Source organism: Protomyctophum parallelum (genome assembly GCF_964188405.1).
Source record: "Protomyctophum parallelum genome assembly, chromosome: 16".
Lineage (NCBI taxonomy): Eukaryota > Metazoa > Chordata > Actinopteri > Myctophiformes > Myctophidae > Protomyctophum > Protomyctophum parallelum.
The window spans coordinates 30077295-30103795 of NC_139711.1; the positions used below are offsets into that span (position 1 = coordinate 30077295).

The 26501-nt window shown below is 42.4% G+C and overlaps 1 protein-coding gene across 2 annotated transcripts in view; it reads left to right on the plus strand.

Annotated features, from left to right (window-relative positions):
• LOC310873475 (uncharacterized protein) overlaps positions 1-25827 on the plus strand; it is a 51331-nt gene extending 25504 nt beyond the window's left edge. For both annotated transcript variants that reach the window (XM_083785871.1, XM_083785870.1), the window contains exons 7-14: positions 9329-9395; positions 16483-16697; positions 18489-18594; positions 19744-19817; positions 19961-20056; positions 20395-20511; positions 22139-22236; positions 23475-25827. In XM_083785871.1, the coding sequence (XP_083641997.1) occupies positions 9329-9395; positions 16483-16697; positions 18489-18594; positions 19744-19817; positions 19961-20056; positions 20395-20511; positions 22139-22236; positions 23475-23718 (1017 nt within the window). In that variant the 3' untranslated portion in view covers positions 23719-25827. The remainder of the gene's footprint in view (positions 1-9328; positions 9396-16482; positions 16698-18488; positions 18595-19743; positions 19818-19960; positions 20057-20394; positions 20512-22138; positions 22237-23474) is intronic.
• The last annotated feature ends 674 nt before the right edge of the window (positions 25828-26501 follow it).

The window sequence follows — 26501 nt, forward strand, 5'->3', positions numbered from 1 at the left end:
ATGTTTACTCAAACCCTGAAGCGGAGAAAACATGACATGGTGTAATGCTGGAGAGGTCTCTCCTTTTCCAATCTGTGGCTATTGATGGTAAGTGTGCAGTTCTGAACACGGGTCATACTGAGGATCTGCTTGTGTGCATGAACATTATTGTGGTCTTGGTCTGTCTCATTTGGCTGAATGGAAATGAGTATAAAAGTACTTCACAAGAACAATGTTGGTGTTGTAACAAACTGCCTAAATTTGTGTTACTGTTTGACACAACGTTAAGCTTTTGACTTTTCACTCATGGGTGTAGTTAGATTTTTGCCAGTGAGTGTGTGTGTGTGCCAAGGACTATAGACAACATCTCCTTCTCACATTCTTAAACCGATCCTTAAAGGACAACTAGTTTTTTTCAACCAAGGTTCATGTTTTAGGTTGTTATTAGAGAAAGTAAAGATGAGTGTTAATTCTTTTTCATTTGCTGCTTTCTTTCGTTTTAGGGATTTTAGCGGTTTTGTACAGGGGGGCGGGGGCATTCGAGCATGGGGCTAAATATGTATTTCTTTAGAAAATGTTATAGCGATTTATTTATTTATTATTTACTATAGTCCTAATAAACCCCAGGAAATTACATCTGGCCACAAATGCATCACAGGATCTACTGAATGTGAAGGTAGCCTACTGGGGGGAAGCCACACTGTGTGTCATAGGCTCAATGTCAGTTTGACACATTCAGTAGATCTCGTGATGTTTTGTGGCCAAATGTAATTTCTTGGGGTCTAGTAGGACTATAGTAAAGAATAAAAAAATAAATCGCTATCAAATTTTGTAAAGAAATACATATTTAGCCCTGTGCTCGAATGCCCCCGCCCCCCTGTCAAAAACTGCTAAAATCCCTAAAACGAAAGAAAGCAGCAAATGAAAAATGTATTACTCACCTTTTACTTTCTCTAATAACAACCTAAAACATGAACCTTGGTTGAAAAAAACTAAAGTTGTCCTTTAACCACACCATTCCATTTAGCCAGTGTGTGTGTGCGCCAAGGACTAGCCAACAAATCCTTCCCACATTCTTAAACCGATCCTTAACCACACCATTCCATTTAACCACTTGCATCATATTTCTCATACATGTTGGCCTTTGGCCACACCATAAAAACACCACTCTAAGGCTACGTTTACATTAACAGCTTTTTATGTAGAATACAAATGGGTCTCCAGTGCTTTTTCTGCTCAAAATGAGAAGGAAAAACGGAAAGGTGGGGAGGTGTGGAGTTGCGGACCACGACTTCATGGAACTGACCATTTGTTGCAAACTAGTAGATTTAGATGTTGTAATGAAGACTGAGCAGTATGGCATATTTATCATGTCATACATCAAAATGTTTGATGTTTATAAGCTTCTGAAGCTTCAAGAGACAAGTCTGTGTTTCTCCTTCTCCACCTGACCGCTCTGCTGCCCCGATACTGGCTGCTGCTTGTGTCGTCTGGACACAGCACACGCTGCTGGACCACAACTCACTTATTCATTGCGATATATTGATACGAATATTAAACCTATTATAACGCAATAGAATTATTGTTTTGTTAGTATAGTAGGCTATAGGCAGCAGAGGACGGGCCGGTGCTGGTGGTAGCTCTCATTAGCGACTTCTGAAAGTGGTCTCCTTTTGGACATTTAATAAGACTGTTAATGTAAAACGGCAGTACTTATTTATTTATTTGTAAGAAGCATAGTCTGAATTCTGCCTAATGCCGCTTATGCTGGACCAGGCAATTGGTGTGTGTGTCTCCAGTTCATGTGACGATGGTCCCTGTGGGATGTTTTCACACTGTCTATCTACTATCTCGACATTAAAATCGATGATTAACGGTTTCCATTAATGATTATCAGTACTTCATCCTGTATTAAAAACCTTTCATGTTTTCCAATGTGACTTTGGACCATTAAAGAACAGATCTCTAAGCTGTAGATTCTGGCTCTATAGTGCTTAGTTGAATGTTGTGATCTCTTAGCCAAGTCTTGTGTCTTTAAAAGTGACACTACTAAATAGACTGTTGGGTTACAAATTCCATAGAAACGTGTCCTTGGCACAAACATGGGGATGAATTCATAATACTATTATGCCACCAAAATGCGGAATGCCCTACCACCAGCTATCAAAGTGTGGGACTCCTCCCTACCCTCTTTAAACGCCAAAAAAGAGAAGCTGGACCTAGACAACTCTTGTTTGCCAAAATAAATACCCCCGCTGTTTACCCTGTTAACCATTTTCTTTCAAACTTGTCCTCTGTCAGACTGGGTGTGGTGTGCTACAGTGTTTCTGGGGTAGACGTCATGTCTGCCAGCCCCCGGCCAGCCACCCCAACCCCCAAGAGACCAGTGGAACTTATCTGACAGCACTAGTCTCCTGACACACACCAGACATGACCCGGACAACATGATGCCAATTTGAGATGGCAATCTCTTTGTTTATAAATGGTTAAACTATTCATCACCAGACCCAAACACATAAGGACCCTTTTTAAGAGTCATGACTATTTTAATTTTTTTTACCTAATTATAAAATTAAATGAATTACAAGCTTGTGTGCCACATGTAGTTGTCTCCACCAGGCCGAAGGCATGGGGGGAAGAGTATGTTTTGCACTCCGTCCGTCCGTCCGTCCGTGTGTGTGTGTGTGTCCGTCCGTGTGTGTGTGTGTGTGTGTGTGTGTGTGTGTGTCCGTCCGTGTGTCCGTGAGCAGCTAATCTCGGCCACCGTTAACCCGGTCGATGCCAAATTTTGCACACACACTCCCTGGATGCCAACGATGAACCTCTGCCCCAAACTTTCCAGAACGGCCTGTTATAGCGCCACCAGGAGGCCGCTTTGTGCAAAACAAGTTTTTGCACAGTACACCTACAGATTTTGTCCAAACATCACGCAAATTGGTACACAGTCTCTCTAGAGCCATTCAACGAAACCAGTCTTTCAGATTTCTCAGACTCCATCCTGATTGGTTAAGATTGGCTTCCAAAGTTCACAGGAGTGCTCAGTTTCAAACAAAATGCTGCAAATCATGAACACATCGCGTGATTTCCGTGAAATTGTGCACCCACATTCCCACTAGGCCGAGGACGAAATGCCACATGAACAATTTCAACTCAGCCTCAAGGTGGCGCTATAACTGGCCGAAAACTGTTTTTACCTCTAACTGCACGGATCTGTGGATAACTTTGTATGCCAACTCCCTAGAGGCCAAGGAAAAACCTTTGCCTGGAATTTTTCACATCTGCTCTTTATAGCGCCACCAGGAGGCCGACATACCTCTGCCCCAAACTTTCCAGAACGGCCTGTTATAGCGCCACCAGGAGGCCGCTTTGTGCAAAACAAGTTTTTGCACAGTACACCTACATATTTTGTCCAAACATCACGCAAATTGGTACACAGTCTCTCTAGAGCCATTCAACGAAACCGGTCTTTCAGATTTCTCAGACTCCATCCTGATTGGTTAAGATTGGCTTCCAAAGTTCACAGGAGTGCTCAGTTTCAAACAAAATGCTGCAAATCATGAACGCATCGCGTGATTTCCGTGAAATTGTGCACCCACATTCCCACTAGGCCGAGGACGAAATGCCACATGAACAATTTCAACTCGGCCTCAAGGTGGCACTATAACTGGCCGAAAAGTGTTTTCACCTCTAACTGCACGGATCTGTGGATAACTTTGTATGCCAACTCCCTAGAGGCCAAGGAAAAACCTTTGCCTGGAATTCTTCACATCTGCTCATCCTGGTGGAGACCTGTGCCCAGAAGGGCACTTTTTCTAGTTTTCACTATTTTTAAATGAGGCTTAATTGAGTTAGTTAAATATATTTTTGGGTCTCAAGCTGTAAAGGTTTAGGAACCCGTTTGGACATCTAGAACTATAGCAACCTGATGCACATTCCATGCATTCAGACATCAGCGTGAAGCAAGTGCTATGTGAATCTGGAGCAAAGTGCAGACTGTGTTGTAAGACCTAGTGGTGTGTTGCATTTTGCAGTTCTGTACAAGTACAACACCAGCATGGGACAAAGATTGTACCCACTGGAACCCTTACATCCCTATTCTGGGGGCGAATGTTCAATGAAAATGGCCCCAAGCTCTGAGCTTGTAGATCGACCATTTTTGGTGAATATGTAAAGGGAGAAAAGTGGGGGGCCTAGTATAGAACCCCTGGTTGACACCGGTCAACTAAGTATATGGTTTAAGTGGGGAAAAAGGCAACCATATGACACCACCAATACAGCCCATTATTCAACATACCGGTAGTCATTTTACTTTTCTCGCTTCCCAGTCACAGATGGTTGACTCGTATCCTTCTGGTTTGATGGAAGTGATGTCAAATTGATGAACTCAACCACAAAAACAGAACAGGTACCGTTTCTCCCCTGTGGCGTGCTGTGTATTCTTTGTATTACCAACAGTCCACGTACAACATACATGCTGATCATAGACGCGCATTTTGCTACTAGACTATGTGTCCACCAAAGCTTTTCTTTCCCCAGATGAAAACACAAGGCGCTTTCCTAAAAATGCTTCTAAACACAGTGGGACTGTCAACACCCATGTGCCACACAGTGCACTTGTACAGAAATGACATGAGTAGAGTTGTTTCCGATACTGATATCGGGCCGATAATATCACCCTCAAGTACTCTTACTCGGAACTGGCCCTGATACTCTGACCCGAGTACCAAAACATCTAATTGACTAGGCTGAACGAATGCAACTGGACGGACCAACCAACACCTCAGCACATCATGAAAAACAGCCAATCTACAAGCATATATGACAACTGACAAGTGTAGATCGGAGATAGACGAGAAAAAGGGGGTAATTTAGTGGTTACTCAACAAAAATAAAAAGTACTCTTATCGGTACTCTGTATCGGCGAGTACTAAATTAAGTACTTGTACTCTGAAAAAATGGTATCCAGACAACTATTGTATAGTATGAATAGGTTTGCTTTAACATAAGGTAGTTGTAGTGTTAGGGTGTATATATTTTGTTCTTATAGATGTGTTAAATACGTTGCGGTGGTAGTGCTGAAGTTGTGTTGTGTTGTTGGAGTATACGTAGTGGAATGTGGTAGCCTCTCACTAGACCAGGAATAGGTGGGCTGGAGCTTGTCATCAGTGTGTGAGAATGTCCCAGCTGTTGGTGTGGTTCAGAACCGCTGGACCAGGCTGGTTCTGAACCTCAGACCTGATAAAGACCCACAGTGGTCGAAGCGTTGTTGGAAACTCTAAATAAAATGTTCTACTGGGAGCTGAGTTACAGTGTGCACTCACTGCACTCTGTGGATTTCCTTTCCTCCAGTACGTATTTGTTGTTCAGCACCTGAGACGTTTTTGTTGGGATGTGTGTGCTTCCCTTTGGACTCTGCTCTGTGCTGTCTGGATGAGGCCATGCATTCTGTTTATATGCATTATTTTTAAATGAAATGAATCTCAGACAGAATAACGTGCAATAATGTGTAAGCATGCTGTGCTTCATGTGCAGACTTTAATGTTTCTAGAATGTTGAAAGCTGATCTGGATCAATTACTGTCTGTATTGATCTTGACCTGCTCATGGAGTCATTCTACACCTGATGTGAGGTCATGTTCGATGTCCATCAGGGAGACTAATATTCCCTCCACAAACGGACTGAGATTAGAACTACTGTATGAGAATTGCTTTCAGCCCGACTAAGAAATGAGATACCCAGTTAATTGACAGAGAATTGCTCACGTGTGGCCTGTAAAAGGGCAAAGGATTTTTTGGGGGAAAGTATTGTCTTTTGAATGGAAGTCATGAAGAGCTGTATCGCTTAAATGATAATGCATATTTTCATCTTTCCATTGGGGTTGGTTATGCTTTAGTTAACTAATAATTAACCACTTCAACACTGGAGTCCCTCTATTCGGCACGTCATTATAGGGGGAATATTTCCAGGATTTTTCAACGATAGCAAAAGTAGCAGATCTCATGTTTCTGCTTGTGATTTAGCCCCCCCCTGTCTCATTGCTATGGTTGTGATTTAGCCCGCCCCCCCCTACCAGTCTCATGTTTCTGCTTGTGATTTAGCCCCCCCTGTCTCATTGCTATCGTTGTGATTTAGCCCGCCCCCCCTACCAGTCATGTTTCTGCTTGTGATTTAGCCCCCCCCCCCCCCCCCCCCCCCGGTCTAATTTCTATGGTTGTGATTTAGCCCCCCCCCCCCCCCCCACCCGTCTCATGTTTCTGCTTGTGATTTAGCCCCCCTGTCTCATTTCTATGGTTGTGATTTAGCCCCCCCCCCCCCCCCTACCCGTCTCGTTTCTGCTTGTGATTTAGCCCCCCTGTCTCATTTCTATGGTTGTGATTTAGCCCACCCCCCTACCCGTCTCATGTTTCTGCTTGTGATTTAGCCCCCTCCTCTCATGTTTATGCTTGTGATTTAGCCCGCTTGTTCGGCAGCTGTTTTTAAATTTAATTTGGCTTACGCCTTTTATTGGTTTTTTGAAGGGACAGACAGTAGGCTGACAGCAAACGGGAGAGAGATGGGGGAAGACATGCAGTAAAGGCCGTGTCGGGCTCGGGGGTCGAACCCGCGGCACACTGCGACTGGATTACCAGTCAGGTGCCCAGACGGTTACACCACCGCCTGGGCGCATAACTGGATTCTAACTGTTTATCTTTTAGCTGTTCCTTGAATGTTGTTTTAGAGTGATCCTCTCTAATCTGCTTTAAAAAAAATCTAAAGTATTTTGCTCTTGCAGTGATGTTTTCTAATATTTTTAAGTTAACAGTTAGAAATGTGAAAGTTGAAGAGTTTGTGCTTGTGGAGCCTATAGCGGCAGATTGTAAAGGAAAGCTTTAGTGCAGGTTTGGAGGACGGGTCGATGTGGTAATGAACCATCTCCATCTGCTCCCCAGGGAGGGAGGGTCACTTCGCTCCCATCAGTGCTCTACGTTACTCATCCCCCTTCGTTTTAGTAGCCGCCTCTCGACTTACAGCTGAGGGAGGCTGTCCTTTTTTAAGCACACTACTGCAGCATTCCTGGCTGCCCCCTCTTTTAGAGGCGTTACGGTAAAGCACTCGGCTCTCTCTCGCTCAGCACTGCCGATGGAGCCTCAGATGCAGTGGGAGCAGTGTAAAGGAGGTCCTGGGCCTCCGTAGCCAGGAGGAGGAAACTCCCGGCACCCTGAGCCCCCCGGCGGAGGCTGGACCATGGGCTGTGCAGGTAGCAGAGAGTGCCTTCCAGCTCCGTGCGCTGCTGCTGGACACGGGGTAAACTGGGTTCTCCTCCGCTCTGTTTCCGCAGACCAGGGCAGCCGTATTTCTTAAGTGTTATCGCTACAAGGAATTGTTAAAAGTGGTCTTTTGACAGGTTGTTTATCCATTACTCTTGTGTCCACAAGCGGCTGTATGAATTACAATGTGATTATGATTATGCAGACGTATAGTTTTGTTTTAATTAATCTGGTGTGACTGAAGTAGTAGATGCAGGCTAACAGAGGAAGGAAAGATTAACTTGGCTAGAGGGTCCATTTAAGATGGATAGGTGATGAGACAGGAAATGATATGCTAAAGACATGCAGTACATCAATTTTTTCTTTTACAATGTGAGGTTATTTCTTGGAAGAGTCTGACAGGGGCTGTCGGCTTATTGGAAATAGATTTCAGCTGATACAATGTCCTGTTTGTGAAACTGTAATTGTATTCACAGACATTAGAATGAAAAGACATTAGAATGACACATCACTACATGACAGCTCCCCTTCATTTCCTGACATTTATTTGAAAGGTGATTTGTCGTGTCTACGTTTTTTTTTACGGGGGCCAGTTTTAAATTGCAGCCGTCCGTAGGTGTCCTTTGAGAGTGGTTTTGAAAGAGTCAAGGGATTCACATGTCTTAATGGCTGTTGGTAGGGCGTTCCACATTTTAGTGGCATAGGAGCTTAAAGTAATTTAATCCCTTGTTTGAGCTGAATCTGGGTTGCACGTGGTTTGTTGAACTCCCTTTGGTGTTGACTGTGGACTTCGTTGACATTAAGGAAGTATTTTGACAGGTACATGCAGGGCTCGAAATTAACTTTTTTACTTGGTAGCGCTTGTGCTACCAATTTCAAAATGAAGGAGCACCAGAAAGAAATTAGGAGCACCCACCAAAATCTAAGGAGCACCAATATGTAATTGATTTTTGACATTCATAAAAACAATAATATAACGTGTGGTTTACAAATAACATGAAATGACCAAAGTATAAAAATGCATGCCAGAATTTAAAATGTAGTGTCTGTCCCTCATCCATCCATCTCTTCAAAGAGACAGAGGCATCAAACATCTCCAGATGAGGACCCTCTAGTCTACACTGATTCCGGCCAGTCACATCACCTGTTTTCTTATTCTTTGTTTTGTGTTTTTCACCTTATAGCCTGTTTAGATCATATATTAGAATTTCTAATATAAAATAATTTCGATGTAAAACATTATATTTATAGCTATGCCTACTCACTTCTAATCAGTGGTGGATAAATTACTCTAATGTTTTACTTAAGTAAAAGTATCAATACTGCTGCTATGTAGAAACACTTACAAGTCTGCTATTCTCTCTCCCTTCCTCTCTCTCTCATTCCCTCTCTCTCTTGCATGCGTGTGCGGCTGTGCGCGCACACACGCATGCACTGCACACAGCTGAGCCGGTCCGCCTCCGGAGCTAGAGGCTCCGGTCTTTTCTGAATCTGAACACTTGATGCAGCGCTCAACGTTGTCCCGTACAGTTGTGTCAAAGAGTAGTTAACTACACACTCCACACGTTGGTTTGTTAGCATCAAGTGCTAGTGCAGCTAGCAGACAGGAGCAGTGCAGTGGATGTCAGAGAGCGGCTCAGAGCGCCCGTTTTTCTACAATCGATCGTTGTAGCCAGGCGCACCACAGTAATTATTTGTAGTGGCACTGGTGCTCCCAAATATATTTTTAGGTTGCAAAGATTAAAATTCAGGCGCATTTGCGACCAAAATTTCGCTATCGCTATTTCGAGCCCTGTACATGGGTATCTTGGAGCCAAGCCTGTTGCCATGTGCCAATGAAGATGCAGTTCAACCGAACTGTGTGTTTATGTATCTCTACACTTGTACTTCTATACTTGTGAGGGCCGAATATCCTCACAAGTATAGTAGCGTTTGAGAAATGGACATTGTGAGGGCCATTTTCTTGGTCCTCGCAAGAGGTTGTTTTATGGTTTAAACAGATTTACAGAGTAAGGCCCACACATTTTAAAATGGCATTCCTAAAACGGCTGTCCTAAACTGTTGATGTCCCTAGTTGACAAACCTGTGTGTGTGTTCCCCAGCGTGATGAGGCCGTGAGGCAGTGCAGGGAGCAGTCCCAGGAGCTGGTCACACTACGAGGAGAGCTAGGTATGTCTGGTCACCTCAATCACTGTTTACACACACACACACACACACACACACACACACACACACAGAGAGAATGCACTTAGTGCCAATCTGTGATATTTGTCTTTCTCCTAATTGTCCACTTGGCAAAGAGTTCAGTCTGAAAGTGCTGGACAACGGGCAGGCAAACATTCAAACTGTATGACTGTGGTTCATTATGATTCAAACTGTATGACTGGTTCATTATGATTCAAACTGTACGACTGGTTCATTATGATTCAAACATAATGGCACAGCAGTAAACGGCATGCTGCTGTCCTTTTATAGCAGACAAAGCTAGTTAGATTTTTTCCATAAAGATCGTTCATTTACAGTATATAATTTATCCGACTGTTATCCGTAAATGAACAATGTTTACAGATTTGTGTGAATATCTTGTAGCTATAAAACATGTTTATGCCATATCACAATCGTACAATATCCCAAATCAGACAATTTCCAGTCTAATGATATGGATATAATATTGATCACGTTTTTTTGGCTCCCGATCCGATTCTGATCATTTGAATATTCGATCGGGACAACCCTATTGCAAACCCACATCTTGCACAGCCCTGGTCCAAGTGCAGTTGTAACTCAGGTCCGTCTTACTAAGAATAGAGGGTTTAAGTGGTTACTTAACACTTAATTCCCTGTGCTTGATTGTAAAACGCTGAAAATATACCACACTAGAAAGATATTAGTTGATGTCCGCTACGCTGCAGTTAATGAATAATACAAGAATCCTTTATTGGCCATGTGTTTATAAAACGTGTCTGTTTTCATCAATGTACACCCTTTCAATTCAATTCCAAGAGTCTTCTGAGAGAAATGTGTTGTTTCGTACAACAGCACTTCTTCTACTGGCCCTTTTTTGCTCCCGTCAGTTAATTAGATTTACAGGCTGCTTGCTTCTGTGTCCTCTAAGGAGTAAGTCTGTATCGTCTGCCTGTCCTCCCTCCTCTGAGTCTGTGTCTGGAACAATGGGGGGTTCGACCGCGACAAAAGCCAGGTTCAGGCTGGTCCGGTGCATCTCAGGAGCAGGACTCCTTTCTGAAAATGGCTCACATTTGTCAGTGCCATTATTTTTGTCAGAGATTGCCATTATACTCTAGTGCTATTATGTTTGTCCTCTAAGGAGTGCATCTGGTTGTCGTCCTCTAGCCAGTCAGTCAGCCATATAGCCCATTTCCCGCTTCCAGTGATATTATGTCAAACCACCTGAGGCTCTTAATTAAGGCCTATTCATACTCCGTTTAAGGTGATAAGGTGACCACCGTGGTGGTTAGTAAAAACGGAGTGAAGTGCTTAATACCACCGCAGCGTGACATCATGTTGTAGGTGTGTGTGTGTGTGTGCGTGTGTGTGTGATTACACTTCATGTGTAATACACTATGTAAAAATGTGTATGTATAATAGACCATACTGTACATAACCCCCTACTAGCAATAGTGTGGAGGCCCTCCCCAAACCCATGAACTCGGGACTTAAACACATGACTGGTCTTTAGACCCTGAAACTTCAACCCTCTCAGCATTCCAGGAGCCTCAATGACCCTCGTATTGTTTGCACATGTTGAACCGCAAGGTCAGGAAGTCCATAAGGAACTCTCTTTACCAAAGTTACAAGTCTGTTTACCACTTAACCAGCCTCTGTTTGTTGCTTGACTCACTGGTTCTCAACCTGCGGACTGGGGCTGTCAGGATATTGCAAGTGGGGCCCCCAAATAATTGGTAAAACACAAAGACTTTCATAACTGACCTCTGCAGTTGTCGGCAGGCACTTTACAACTGCACCACTCGAGCGCCAATGCTATTACAACAAATATTTATTCAAAAATAATAATCTTTCTTGCCTTTTGCGTGGTCAGATGGGTGGGCCCTGATCCACAGCCTGAGAACCATGCTGACTTATATGACCGTGTTGGGCTCCCAAAATGCGCCTGCGTCCCTCCCAGCTCGTATCAGTGATGTCACTTCAGTCAGGCAGCTTCCAATTATAGCCTTCCTTCCAGCATTGTGTGTTTGGACCACTGCCAAATATGTGATATATTATTATTAGTTCAAATCACAGCCTCCTTAACATGGATCTCTTGCATCTTGCACTGTCTTGATCCGTGGATGTAGTAGTGCAAACATAAACCCAGGTTTATCATTAAAGGAGATTGAATCTTAGCATTTGTGTGTGTGTGTGTGTGTGTGTGTGTCTGTTACACATGGCTGAGGAATGCCGGGCTCTGTTCGTGGAGCTGGAATCATGTGCACGGCACGCCAAATCTGATAGACAGACTCCCAGCCTGGCTTCTCTCCCTGCCTCTGATGCTGTTCTAATCTGTTCTCCTCTGGTCTAGGTCAGTGTTGGGTGGTTGAGGACTTGTCTGGTTGGCATGTACAGTAGTACACATTTGTGTAACTATAACAAAAACATGTTGCACAAAATATAAACTTTAATTTTTGGGACATTATATTGTCAAAATGAGAAACAAAAAAAACTAATTTTCAAGATTTTCCAACAAGTTTCAGAAACGGCGGTGCTAAGCTTTGTCGCACTTTTAAACCCCTCACATTTTCAAGTTCTATCCAAACAACGGACTGAGCATTGTGAGGGATGTGTTTACATTAGCGCTGCGATGCAGATCACCATGCTTTGTTTGGTACAACTGAGTGTGAGAGAATTTGTCATTCAGTCTTAAAAAAGCATCTGTCGTATACATGATGTAAATACATTTTATTGCTGTTGGACAGAAGATACCTTGGAACTCCATATGTCTTATGTTAAATGAATGCCCTACGACGTTGTCATACAAGTGTGGCACAAACTTTGAAGTTAGCTCAAAGTGTTGCATTGTGATCCGTTGTGAGCTTGTACTGTACTGTACTGTTTTTGTTTTTAGTAGTGGTTATGCATTTCTGTGGGTTTTATGAATATTGAACAAATGAAAAGTATTCTCAAGAGCTTGTGACTAAATGACTCCATTGGAACAACCGGTTATTTTTTTTTCCTTTTCCAAACAGTTCTGGACATACAAGGTTTCACACCCGATCTTGTGTTCCATGGTTCTTATGAGCTTACTTTCTGTGTTTTACCCATGTAAACCCTACGACAGTGGTCTTCAATGTTTTTTTTTTTTTTTTTCTACACCAAACCTTTTTGATGAAACAAGCTGACAACACGTGTTGCTGCGGTGTGAGCTTGTAGATCTGCTATTTTTTGCAGACCAGAATAGGAACGCTAGGGTTCAAAGTGGTTAACATGTTGAAACAAGTGTTTTCAGCACTCTGCAATCCATTTCCCAGAGGGTCGAGCTCATTGTAAAAGGGATAGACGCCCGGCAAGAAGTCACTCCGACCTACTTGCTCTCTAGCTTACTTACTTAACTGGTCCGTCCATGTATCACCAGGGTTGTAGATCATATCATATATCGCTGTCAAGTGGAAACCTTGTATGTCCTAAAGTTCTAAACTGTTAGTTTTCAGGAAATGGAGAAAAGATCCTGTATATCTCAGTGGATGTAGTTTAAGTTGTAATGAACCTCATTAATACTTTTCATTGGTTCAATATTTATGAAACCCACAGACATAACCATTTTCACTATGTTTTTCAATGATGGCAACACTATTCACTATGTTTTTCAATGATGGCAACACTAGTGAGCTTGTCGATCTCCTATTGTTGCTACTTTAGTGTGACACTGTAGTATTGATGAAGTAGCCTAGGGGCTTAATTCAACTTGCTTTAGTTGCTTTAGTTTAGATGTATGGAGATGGGAGGTTTCTGCCCGGACAGCAACGATACGAGATGTACTACAGCAGGGCTTCTCAACCCGTGGGTCGTGACCCCTCTGGGGTCGCCAAAGTATTTTGGGGTGGTCCCCATTTTATTTTTTATTTATTTTTATTTTGTTTTTGCAACTGACAATGGAAATGAAGAGTTTACATAGTACGTGGTGCATGCATAAACTGTCCTTAATGATTATCTGGTTTCAGTATTCATTGTCTCCACCAGGCCGAAGGCCTAGGGGGAGAGTATGTTTTGCACTCCGTCCGTCCGTGTGTCCGTCCGTGTGTCCGTCCGTCCGTGAGGAGCTAATCTCGGCCACCGTTAACCCGGTCGATGCCAAATTTTGCACACACACTCCCTGGATGCCAACGATGAACCTCTGCCCCAAACTTTCCAGAACGGCCTGTTATAGCGCCACCAGGAGGCCGCTTTGTGCAAAACAGGTTTTTGCACAGTACACCTACAGATTTTGTCCAAACATCACGCAAATTGGTACACAGTCTCTCTAGAGCCATTCAACAAAACCCGTCTTTCAGATTTCTCAGACTGATTGGCTAAGATTGGCTTCCAAAGTTCACAGGAGTGCTCAGTTTCAAACAAAATGCTGCAAATCATGAACACATCGTGTGATTTCCGTGAAATTGTGCACCCACATTCCCACTAGGCAGAGGACGAAATGCCACATGAACAATTTCAACTCAGCCTCAAGGTGGCGCTATAACTGGCCCAAAAGTGTTTTTACCTCTAACTGCACGGATCTGTGGATAACTTTGTATGCCAACTCCCTAGAGGCCAAGGAAAAACCTTTGTCTGGAATTTTTCACATCTGCTCTTTATAGCACCACCAGGAGGCCCACATATGTAAAACACATTTTCTATTATTACTCCTTCAGATTTTATCCACATTTCACGCAAATCGCTACACATGATCTCCATAGTCATGTGATCAAGACAGCTTTGTTTGATTTCTCATATTCCATCCTGATTGGCCACGATTGGCTCCTACAGGAGTAGCAAATGGCCACAACTCCTCAACGCAGCGTCCGATTGCGATGAAACTGTGCACGCATATTCCCACTAGGCTGAGGAAGAATCCTGGTGGAGACCTGTGCCGATTGGCACTTTATCTAGTTTATGATATTTTTTCTCTATTAAGGTCATTTTTGCAGTCAGTTTGTATTGGGAGGGGGAGAGGCGGGGTCGCGAGACAGGGCCAAAGCATTTCACAAACATTGCGTCGCAATGGAGCGCAGCAAAAATACTTGCGGCCCATAAACATTGGTCCGCACCCCAAACATGGGTCCAGACTCCCGACCCACTGTTTGGGAAACTGTATACTACACACTGTCACTGTGTACTACGCACTGTCACATGTGACACACTCGACAGCACATGAAAAGCGTTTTGACTATCTCTAAATAAAGAACCTCTCTTATCTATTCTATGAGTGGTAATAAGCTGCTGCACCCACTCACATGTTGTCCACAGCTGCTGTTGTTGCTCTTACTGTATATCAGCACCAGCAGGCCAATGCCAGCCTGCCAAGACGCGCTGCTGCTGGGCAGCCACTGGCATTTTCCTATATTCAATCATTCACATTGGAGACAGATGTCCTCTGCTTTATGGAATGGAGACACATGATTATGCAATGGTTCTCACAACCGCTGGGATACAACAATAAACAAACTGATACGCAGGGGAGGAAAAATGACCAGCTGTGGCAGTGATATGCATTAACCACTTAAAACCTATATCAGCATGCTCTGAAAATGCACACAGCATAACTTTTTAGTTTTCGTATTTCAGTTTTCTGCTACTTTTGCTAATTTTGATAACCACTCCAACATGTGACTTTGGGTGTCTATTGGTCGCCGACATGTGACTTTGTGTGCGTGTTTGTCAATAATGAATTGCATTTTTATAGCGCTTTAAAGCGCTATAGCGTTTTAGTGCTCAAAGCGCTTTACAATGGTTCATTCATTCATACATTGGGAGGTGAAGCGGCGAACAGTCGACGCCAGCATCCTCACTTCCCACATGGTGGCAAGCTCACACCCACCAACTCATTGGAGGCAATGTATGGTTCAGTGTCTTTCCAAAGGACACTTCAACATGTGGACAGGAGGAGCCGGGATTCAAACTGCCAATCCAGGGATCATTGGACGACCTGCCCTACCTCCTGAGCCACAGCCGCCCCAAATTAGTCTGTAACAGCCCCGTTACTGTGTCTATATATCATCATCATGCGTGTGTACAAACCCTCCCGCGCACTCAGATCAGCCAACGCAGGGAAACTGGAAGTACCCTCACTAAAAACGCCGGGACAACGCTCCACACGTCCCAAACTCTTCTCCCTTCTGGCTCCAAAACTGTGGAATGCACTTCCCATTGCAGTCAGAACTGCAGCATCACTCCCAATCTTCCGCCGTAGCCTGAAAACCCACCTTTTCAGACTCCATCATGGCCCATAGCACTTACCCTAACCCCTTAGATAGCATTTCTGTTGGCTTAGATAGCATTTGACACAGACTTATAGCATGTTATGTAGACAGCACTATAATTGTATTGTATATAGTCATAGCACGCCATAGTACATATGTATAGCATAGTAGTGAATATGTATAGTTTATTATGTATAGTGTATGTATAGTTTCATCATATAGATATTCCACTGTTACCTTCTTAGCTTACGCATGTTTCATGATAAATGCTTTTATGTGATGTATTCCCATGCTTTTGTTCTTGCTTAAATGTAAGTCGCTCTGGATTAAGAGCGTCTGCTAAATGCCTAAATTGTAAATTGTAAATTGTGTATCACATGGGTGTGATTGTTTTTATTTATTTTTTGTTTTTTGTTTTATCCTGAAAGGTAACTGTTTTGACATACTGTATGAGGTTTCCACCTGGCAGATGTTATAGTGGTATAGTAATTACTATACTTGCCAAATGGGTACCGTATTATAGTGCTGTGTAACTTGTACAATGTTTTAGGCTGATCTAGAATCGGTACAAAGTAAGACAGCACTGGCAGCAGGCTCCCAGAAAACAAATGTGTTTATGGTAAACTTGTATTGTATATCACACCGTGTGCACATCTGTAACTTTCACAGAATAAATAAAATTTTGACTATTTGACCACGCATTTAATCAGATATCAGCTGATTTAGAAGACATTAGAATCGGACTCGGGTCTTAAAGGTTAAATATTTTAGCGATTTAGCACCAGTATCGGATAAAACCTCATCGATAATACAGTACCAACCGTGTGTGTGCGTGTGTTCCCCTGCAGTGTCTTCAGTGCAGTCATGCCTGCGTGTGGAGCAGGAGATAGAGGAGATGAGGAGGTGTCTGGAGGAGAGGCTGCAGGCGCTGCAGGAGCATCACCAGGAGGACCTGGCTCAGCTGGAGAACCGGTTGAAGGTGGCGTACCAGCAGGAATGGGACAAGGTTCAGCTCGCCAACCAGGAGGAGGCTGAGAAGGTCCAGAACCTCATGGAACAGAAGGTAGTTGGTGAAATCACAGTAAATTATATGAACCCTAATGCATACCATTTCTAATGTCGTTATTCTGTATGTATTCCATAGCTCAAACTTCATAGATGAGTGTGTGTGTGTGGTACATTTTTGCATGGGTCTTTATTTAAACCCCAGTCATTGTTTGAAAACTTAAGACAAATATCTGCCACGCGGCTAAAGGGGAATACCCGTACTTGTTCGGTTTGTATTGAGTTTGTGCCTGAAATGTACTGTAATTCTGCAAACTGTTAATAAATTAAATTGTATTATTATTTCAATCAATCAATCAATATTATTTGTTATGCGTTAGCTGGCTGTGCATTTAATTTATCAAAGGATTACATTTACAACTGAGCCCACCATTCAGTTGTACGTAAACCTAATTTAGGCTGTACAACTATGTACAAATCAAGCATTACGAGCCACATACAGTAACAATGAAAACCTTGAAAAACCTCACAGCTGTAGGATAATAATAATGGGTATAGTATAGACTAGAGTGAGATGATGATGATACAGGGCTGTCCACACTCCTGAACCCGGAAGGAGACTCCTGAATTTCGACCCCATCTCCTGCGGTGCTCCTGAATTGTCATTTCTCCTTATTTTCTCTTGGATCGGTGGCTTTGCATGGCAACCCGTGTCAGAATTAAACTGTGCATGTGCATTTAATTGATCATCCTAGATGCAAATAGAGCCTCATAAGGGACACATCAGAACATTTCACACCAAGTCAACAGGGTGTGAACAGGATATGAATTAACATATAGGCAAATAGCCTTAAAAGATTAAACAAGGAGGACAACATGACAGACACCTTGAAATGTAAATGTCACCTAGAAGAAGAGGCTTTATGCCTGAGTGAGCTACAAAAATAGAGGAAACTCAAATAACCAACATATATAGTTTAAAAAAATAGCCCAAATATAAGTAACCCTAAACTCTAACAACCTCACGGGCTAGTCATGAACCAGCTGCCACTGGCTAGTTTCACCATGTGGTGAATTAACCCTAACCTCAACCTAAATAAGACTAAAAACCTAAAAGTTATGGTAAACTTAAACACTAAACCTAGTCTTAAAACAAATTATAGGCCAATTATAAATCTAAAAATCAAAACACATCATTCCTAAGGAGGAACACAAACAAATGTAATTAAACAATAAACAAATAACACAATCAAAAGCTCCTGAATTCTGACACTCCAATGTTGACAGCCCTGATGATATTGGATCAACCATCAGATATGCAATGTTTAAATACAGTATATGACACATGCTATTCACTCCTCCCAGTGTCTGAGGTGTGTGATATGTTTACTGTTATCCGGGTTGTAGGGTTAGTCATGCTGAGTCATCGTCTGATGCGTTGCCATTAATGCTGTTGTTCATGGACCTCTTTGCTGTCAGGCAGAAACCTCCTATCTCCATATTTAAACTTCTTGTGTTTTTGTTTTCGTAAAATGAATGCCCTACTCCTACTCGAAAATACTACAGTGTCACACAAAAGTAGCAAATCTCCATTTGTGCCACATTTTGAGCTTGTAGAGCTGCTATTTTTTAAAATTTGAATCCTGAAAAGTACATACTGTATTTGGTTTTCTCCAACCGACAGACAATCTGCTCTGCTTGAATCACCACTTGGACTGAAACTTTATCATGTATTTTGTGTGCCTTAGGAAATCAATCCTGAAGCATTACAGAAGCACTGTGGCATTGTCATTCTTTCATCATGGCATTATGTTGTCATATTCTCATTGTTGTTGCTGTGTTTTTAAAGATGGCGGAGTTGAAAGCCAACCATGATGCTATGCGACAGGAAGTGGAGGTTCGTCATTCAGAACATCTGCAACAAGTCCAACAGCAGTTTGAGAACTCTGTGGAAGGTAACTTCTGTACCATTCATGTTGCACCTTGACTCACATTGTCTCCTCTTTGGTCCAAATCAGTGTTTCTCAAAGTGGGATCTAGGAGCCCTTGGGGTTCCTTGTCTAAATGGACCCTTACATGTCTGTAACACTGAGAGTATACATTTGGTTCCATTTGTACACTGATGGTTCTGATGGTACTTTGAATTTTAATTGTTTGATAAACACTAAATTATGGATAGGGATCGATGAGAATTAATGTCCATATCTGGATCAGATTCTACACTTCTTCCAACGGGATACGCATAAATACTCATAAATGGTGCATTTGCGAGTCACTCAGTCGTTCTGACAGAGCTGCGAACGTAAAAGTTTTCTTTTGAAGAAAACCACAAATTTCTCAGAAGAGCTTTGTTTATCAAGGCCTCTTGATATTTATTTCACGTCAATTTGTTTCAGTGTTTAAACACTTGTCATACTGACACTTTAAAGTGTTAAACATTTTAACCCTTTAAACTTGGACAACCAAATCTCTTCTCTGAAAATAGCTCATCCACATGCTTTTTTTGGACCCTGGTCATGGAATGATCTACTAGGCACTGCACTCCCTGTGATGGTGTGGAACGCATGTGTCGAATTTGAAGTCTGTGGGGCTAACGGTTCTCGAGTTATGTGAATTACAGAGAGACAGTGCATTTATAGTAGATTAGCAAATTTCATTGCTTAGTTTTTATATATTAGCCTTTTATTGGTTGTGTTATTAGATGATCCTATTCTTCCTTTGAGCTTCTTCGTTAGTGGGTACTGTGTTTATGATGTCTGTCCTGTTATTGTCTTGTATTTATTTAGTTACTGGCAGAGCCGTGTTACTTACTTTGCGTCTTCTCTTGTCCAGTTCACACTTGTAAAAGAGACTTTAGTTTAAATGTGGTTTTTACTGGTTAAATAAAGGTTAAAAAAAACACAAGCTCACAGCGTGTTAGCCACAGGCAGTGGTGTAATGGTGTTTAGGTTTTTATCTGTGGTACGGCATTTTGCAAAGAGCAGGACACCACTGGCCACGGGAGCTTGTAGGTCGACCTTTCCCTACTCCACAGAATAGGGATGCTATAGGGTTAAGGTGTTTGGTAATTGGTTTCTCATACTGTGAATCTATGGTATCTCCAGAACTCGGGACAGTTCACCATGAGGAGCTGCAGGTGTTGGACAAATCACGGAAGGAAGCAGAAGACTCTTTATCTGTAAGCCTCACTGCTCTCAATGTTTAAACAACAAAAAAAGCACATGCTGGTTTTCTGTAGCCAGACCAGACCAGGATGTTCCATCTGTGATGTGTGTTGTGTTGTTGTGTAATGTGTGTTTCGTTGGGGTGTCATCTCTCCAGAGGCAGATCCAGGAACTGACAGAGGAGAACAATGATCTCACTGAAAAGCTGAGGATAGAGGAGGAGAAGAGAAGAGGACATGCTGAGAAGAACCAGGTTGCCCTCCCCACCCCCACACACGTAAAATCCCAATACTCAAATATTTTCACAAGCAATGAGGATACATCAAATGTATCCTTCATGTGTCCCTTGCGGAAATGTTTTAGTCCGAAGAATGCGTCAAAATGACACTGAACGTTCCCATTCCTTCCAGTAAACCCGATCGATTCCTCCATCCTCACCTCAGCCGCTCTAGATATATTATAACTCTGGTCTCAACGCAGAGTCTGTAACTCTGCAGATATATTATAACTCTGGTCTCAACGCAGAGTCTGTAACTCTGCATGCTGTATCTGCAACATGTGTGATGTTTGTGTTTCTGTGTCCCATTGCAGACGGACTCCCACATGCTGTATCTGCAACAGGAGCTGGAGAGCCTCAACGTGGTCCTGGACATGAAGACCCAACAGCTCCACCTGCAGGAGAACAAGGTTCTGCAGATGGACAAGCTGGTGAGATGACAAAGCTTGGTTAACTTTAACACTTCTTCAAATAAGAGAAAATCCTCATTAATCCCACATAGTAGTAATAATAATAATAATAAACTTTATTTATATAGCACCTTTCATACATAAATGTAGCTCAAAGTGCTTTACAGAGCAGAAAAGATAATAAAAGCAAAACAAAACGGCATTAAAACAGGCAAGCAGTTAAAACAATAGGACAATGGTACAAAGATAAGAACTGATAAAATAAGGCAACGACATTAAAAACAAGCAGAATAAAAAAAATAAAAAAATAAAGATCACTTAAAAGCAATGTTGTAGAGGTGGGTCTTAAGCTGAGCTTTAAAATTGTCTACAGAGGCTGCCTGACGAAGGCACAGTGGGAGCTTGTTCCATGCCGACGGCCCGTAGAAGCAAAAAGCTGCTTCCTCGTATTTTTTAGTTGCCATTTTTTTAGGCAAAGCGAGCAGGCCAGCAGTGGAGGACCTTAGGGGCCGGTTTGGGACATATTTAGGCAGGCAGTCAAGTAGGTAGGGAGGTGCGAGACCATTGAGAGCTTTATAGACAAGTAAAATAATTTTAAAATCAATCCTAAAAACAACAGGAAGCCAGTGCAGTGATGCCAAAACTGGAGTAATATGTTCTCTCATCTTAGTTCTAGTTACAACTCTAGCTGCTGCATTTTGGACAAGTTGTAGTCTGTCAGTTGTTTTCTTAGGCAGTCCTGACAAGAAAGCATTGCAGTAGTCAAGCCGAGAAAAAACAAAGGCGTGGATTAGCGTTTTTGCATCGTCCAAGGACGAATAGGCTCCGATTCGTGCAATATTTCTAAGGTGAAAAAAGGCAATCTTGTTAACATGATTAATGTGTGAATTAAAATTCAATTCAGAATCAATAATAACCCCCAGGTTCTTTACTGTACTGTTACTTTCTACAGTCAGGTTGCCAAGTCTGCTTATTATTGATTCTTTCTGCTCGCTAGAACCGATTATGAGAACTTCTGTCTTATCCTCATTTAGCTTGAGAAAGTTCTCACTCATCCAACATTTGATGCTAGACAGACAGGTCAACAGCGGGTCTAAAGCACAGGGATCATCTGGGGCCACAGAAAGATATAGTTGGGTATCATCAGCATATAAATGAAAATTGACTCCGTGATTGGTAATGAGTTCGCCCAATGGCAGAATGTACAAGGAGAACAGCAGAGGACCAAGAATCGAGTCCTGTGGAACACCAGAACTGATGTCGTGTTTGTCTGAGTCAAACTCGGCTAGATTGACAAAGTAACTTCTGTTTGAAAGGTAGGAGGAGAACCAGGACAGGGCCGTACCAGACAGGCCTATCCAGTGCTCCAGACGCTGTATTAAAATAGGGCTGGATCCGGAACCCAAAGGATACAAAATTGAGGAACCTGGAATCTGTTCCGTCACATTTGGAACCGTTTCCAGAATACAATTTACAATTTAGCCATTTAGCAGACTCTCTTAATCCAGAGAATAACACTGTCAGAGCTGGTTACCCTACTTCACTGTGTGTTATTACAATTACAATGCTGGTGGTTCCAAAACGTTTTAATCTTGTTTATTCAAATAATCCACTCAAACTCAATACATTTTTGGGGGGGGGTTTTCAGACAGAGAAAAGCCTGAAGTTGGAGGAATGCCTCAAGAGAGTGGTCCAGGAGAATGAAGAGATGAAGGCCCGCATGGACCGACACTCTGCTCTCACACGGTACAGTTACAGTATGCTCCTCCTACTTTGATTTAGTTCTCCAAACCCTGCCTGTGTTTAAATCGCCTTTGAAAACTCACTTGTACTCCTTGGCGTTCAAAAGGTCTGACTGAGAGTTGCTATTTCCACTGGGGTGGAAGGAGTGTACAGCACATTGACTGTACACTCTGTAGTTTTATATGTGCTGTATAAATAAAGTAGATTGGATTGAATGTAGCATTTTAAGATCTGTTTTGCAGTACTGGACAGAATCGGAGAGGGATCATTTACTTTCATACGTTCTACAGTTGAACAGCCTTAAAACCAGTGTCAAACTAAACAACCAATCTGATATATTTTAAGCAGGAGACAAAAGATCGGAAATGGTTCCTCTGTAAAATGACGATTTTCTAGAGACAGATAGTTAATTGCTTGTTTTATTCATGCAAGTTACTGTCATTTATTTGTATTGTAAAATGTTCTTGTTTCCACAATGGAAATAAGTCTTAAGACTAAACCACAACAAAGGGTCAGGACAAAATGGTTTTTAAAGTAAACCACACCAATGCAACTCAGAGTTGCAATGAGTTGCATTGGTGTGATTGACCTAAAACCCGACCCTTTGGTGTGGTTTGGGCTTTAGGACTTTTGTTAATGTTTATCCTCAAACTGCTTTTCATTGCATTTGCATTTCAAATAAACTAAACTAAAGTGAAACTAGCGTCTGGCAGAGTATTTAATAGACCAGACCAGTGACCTAGATTGGCAGCTTTGCGTGACACACTCATTCAATGAAGAAATAGGGCATTCATTTATGAAAGATGTTATATTGTATAAGGGGAACGGGTGTAGTAATAATTGGGAAAGGCACAGGTAGTGGGGAGCATAAACAGGTCTTACCAGACATGGAAGCAACAGAATCGCAGCTACAGAAACCACACTGGAATTATAACTGGTAAAATTCTTCAATAAATACACAACCAAACTCCAATATTTGTTTTTGTGGACATTGTTATATTTCAAGATTCAAATAAACAAATGGCAAAAGTAGCAGATCTACAAGCTCAACTTTTGATACTTTTGATACAGCGAAGCTGTAGTATGATGAAGTAGGGCAATCATTTATGGGGAAAAAAAAACGTTAGACTATGGAGATAGGAGGTTTGTAAGCAACAATATACTGTACATTCATGTCAATAAAACCAGCAACAACAAATAAAAGCCCTTTTTAACGTGTTGTTGTGGTGCTGCATTTGCAGGCAGCTGTCCGTGGACCACGATGTCCTGCAGGAGTCCCTGCAGAAGGAGTCCCAGGTCAACAAGCGTCTGTCCAGGGAGAACGAGGAGCTAGTTTGGAAGCTGCACAATGGAGACCTGGGAGTGATGAGCAGCCCCCTCCGGACCACCTCCCCCGTCTCCCCCTCCTCCCACTCCCTCGGCCTCCAGTCTCCTCGCAGCCCCGCCTTCTTCGCCTCCAGCTCCGCCCCCGTCTCGCCCAGATAACCCCCGGTGCAGAGCCAGGACTCGCCACTGCTCCGCTAAGCTGTTGAATTAATGACGATGGTTTGTTTTGTTTGTTTTTTTGCACAGAAGCACTTAAACCCCAGTGAAGGCGAAAGAACCCTCAACGTCCTTCGCTTTTCTTGTGATTACTGACAGAGCGATGGCTCTCAAACTGTTGTAATTTCAAGGCCCACCCACCCATAATTCTGAGATTGTACAAATCGAAAATGAATGGACCGTAACGGGTCAATTTGGTTCCATTTGTACACTCAGAGTCACACAGTAAGGGTCACATTTGGAAACTCCCTGAAGGAACCCTGTGGGTCCCTGGACCCCATTTTGAGATCCACTGCGATAGAGGAAAGGAATTCTCAGGATTTACAGCACTTTTATTTTTTATTTTTGTCCTCTTTCAAGCTTGAAAACACAACACACACCTGCAGGCACGCACACCCGCGCGCACACACACGAAAACAGCACTGCTGCGTGAAAGGAGGATTTGCCCTGAAAGCTCATTGGAAGACCAAAGGCAGACAAACATACAGTAATGGCTCTGAAGAAGACTTATCGCTATGAACCCAAATGTGAGTAAATGTCATTATGACTGGGATACAAACATAACACTGGATGGCAGGAGAGTTTAATGGATCCAGTCCATAAATTACTTTTTGTTGCTGTCGGGCAGAAACCTCTCCCTGAGCCCTACTTGACCATAGAGCTGCAGACCTGCAAGCTTGAAATGCGGCATGAAGCGAGTGCTTTAAGCTTGTCGATCTGCTACTTTTGCTATTTTAGAATTTTAATCCTGAATAGTCCGTTTTGGACATGAGGTTTCCACCTGACGTAATGCTCTATATATATATATATATATATATATATACACGTCAAACAAACATTGTCATGAAAATGGCAGAACTACAGGCACCACAATGTGTCGTGAGCTTGTAGATCTGTACGCAACAGTCATGACAAATTGTGAATCAGGCTTAACCCCTTCACTGCCAGTCAGTGTACACATGTAAAAGGGTTGTTTTCAGCACCTTCTGAAGTTTATTTGAGGAGTGAGTCTAAACTATTTGTGTAATTTCTTTTCCCCGTATTTAAATAAAGTTGAACATCAGAACTGGCGTTTTCGTTTTGATTAAGGGACCAATTTAAGTGACCATTTGTCCATCATAATTTGAAAATCGTGAAATTATCGCGTTGACCTAGTTTAAAAAATGCGATTAATAAAGTAAATGTTGATTTTGAACAGTGACTTTTTCTCTTCAGTCCTAATATATCCATGATGGATAACTGTTTGCATGCTTCAGTTCATGGTTCAGTACCCATTTTTGGGTCACGCAAACATTTTTAAGAATTACATATAAATGTTCTGTTTCCTTTGAAAGAATGCATTATTTCAAATATTTTTTATACATTTACTTTTTATTTTCAAAATAATTAAAAAAAAGAAAGTTTCATGTGTTGTGGACTCATCCATTGGCTATTAAAGCAATAAGCCACGAGAGGTCTCAGGTTACCGGGTATTTTACAATGGCTGGGAGGCATAGTTAGACCCGACACCCTGAGACCCTCTCAGTCATTGTAAAATACCTGGTAAGCTGGGGCCTCGAGTGGCTTATTGCTTTTCTAAAACGGTTACAAACATAGCAATTTTAACCTCAAACTATTAAATTCACAAAAGTAGCTACGCTTTGCGCCACCAGAGCGAGCCACACACTTCCTTGTTTTGCTTAGCAAGTAGACTATGTGACGGGATAATAGCGCTTGATGTCTTTACGGGGCTGGAGCCACACATTCACAGTTATGTGTGCGGGTGGTAGCCTGGCTAATAAGCCAGACCGAATCAGCGGTTGGCCAAAGAAATTGCCACTGTGATATTAGTCTGGCTTATTAGCCAGGCTATGTGGGCGGTGCTTACACGCCCGCACGGCCAGCGTGTGTAAGGCGTGTGTAAGGCAATCAACCCTTCCCCAATACAGCTACAAGGCTGCAGGATGATACAAAGTGATTGAAGGTGTGGATTATCGGTGAAATTTACAACGGTCATGGACGGTAACCAGCCAATCAAGTATTGGGACTAACTGTTTTAGAGCAACTGTTTTTTAACCCATTCTGACCGGGCACCCATTTTGGTGTTGGCATCATGTTATGCTTTAGCTATTGAAAAATAGCAGATCTACAAGCTCATATCGCGCCACCGAGTGGCGCGATACGAGCTTGTAGGTCTGCTATTTTTGAAAAATTGAAGAGCGACTGACATTTTTAGAATCTGATCTCAGGTCAGAATGGGTTCATCAGACCAGTGTGTGTCCGGCGGAAACCTCGTATGAATCTGATCTCAGGTCAGAATGGGTTAAATGGCTTGAAGGACAACTTTAGGTTCAAGTTTTAGGTTGTTATTAGACAAAGTATAAGTTGAGTGTTCATTTGCTGCTTTCTTTCGCTATTTTTGACCGGGGGGGGGTGCATTTGAACAACAATACCAAATTTGACAGCGATTTATTAATTAATATTTACTATAGTCCTGCTAGACCCCATGAAATTACATCTGGCCACAAAAGATCACAGGATCTACTGAATGTGAAGGTAGAGGTACTAGGGGGATGTCATACTGTGTCGTAGGCTCAATATGTCAGTTTGTCACATTCAATAGATCCCGTGATATTTTGTGGCCAGATATAATTTATTGGGGTCTAGTAGGAAGGACTATAGTAAATAATAAATCACCATATTTTGGACCATGTTCGAATGCCCCCGCCCCCCTGACAAAAATAGAT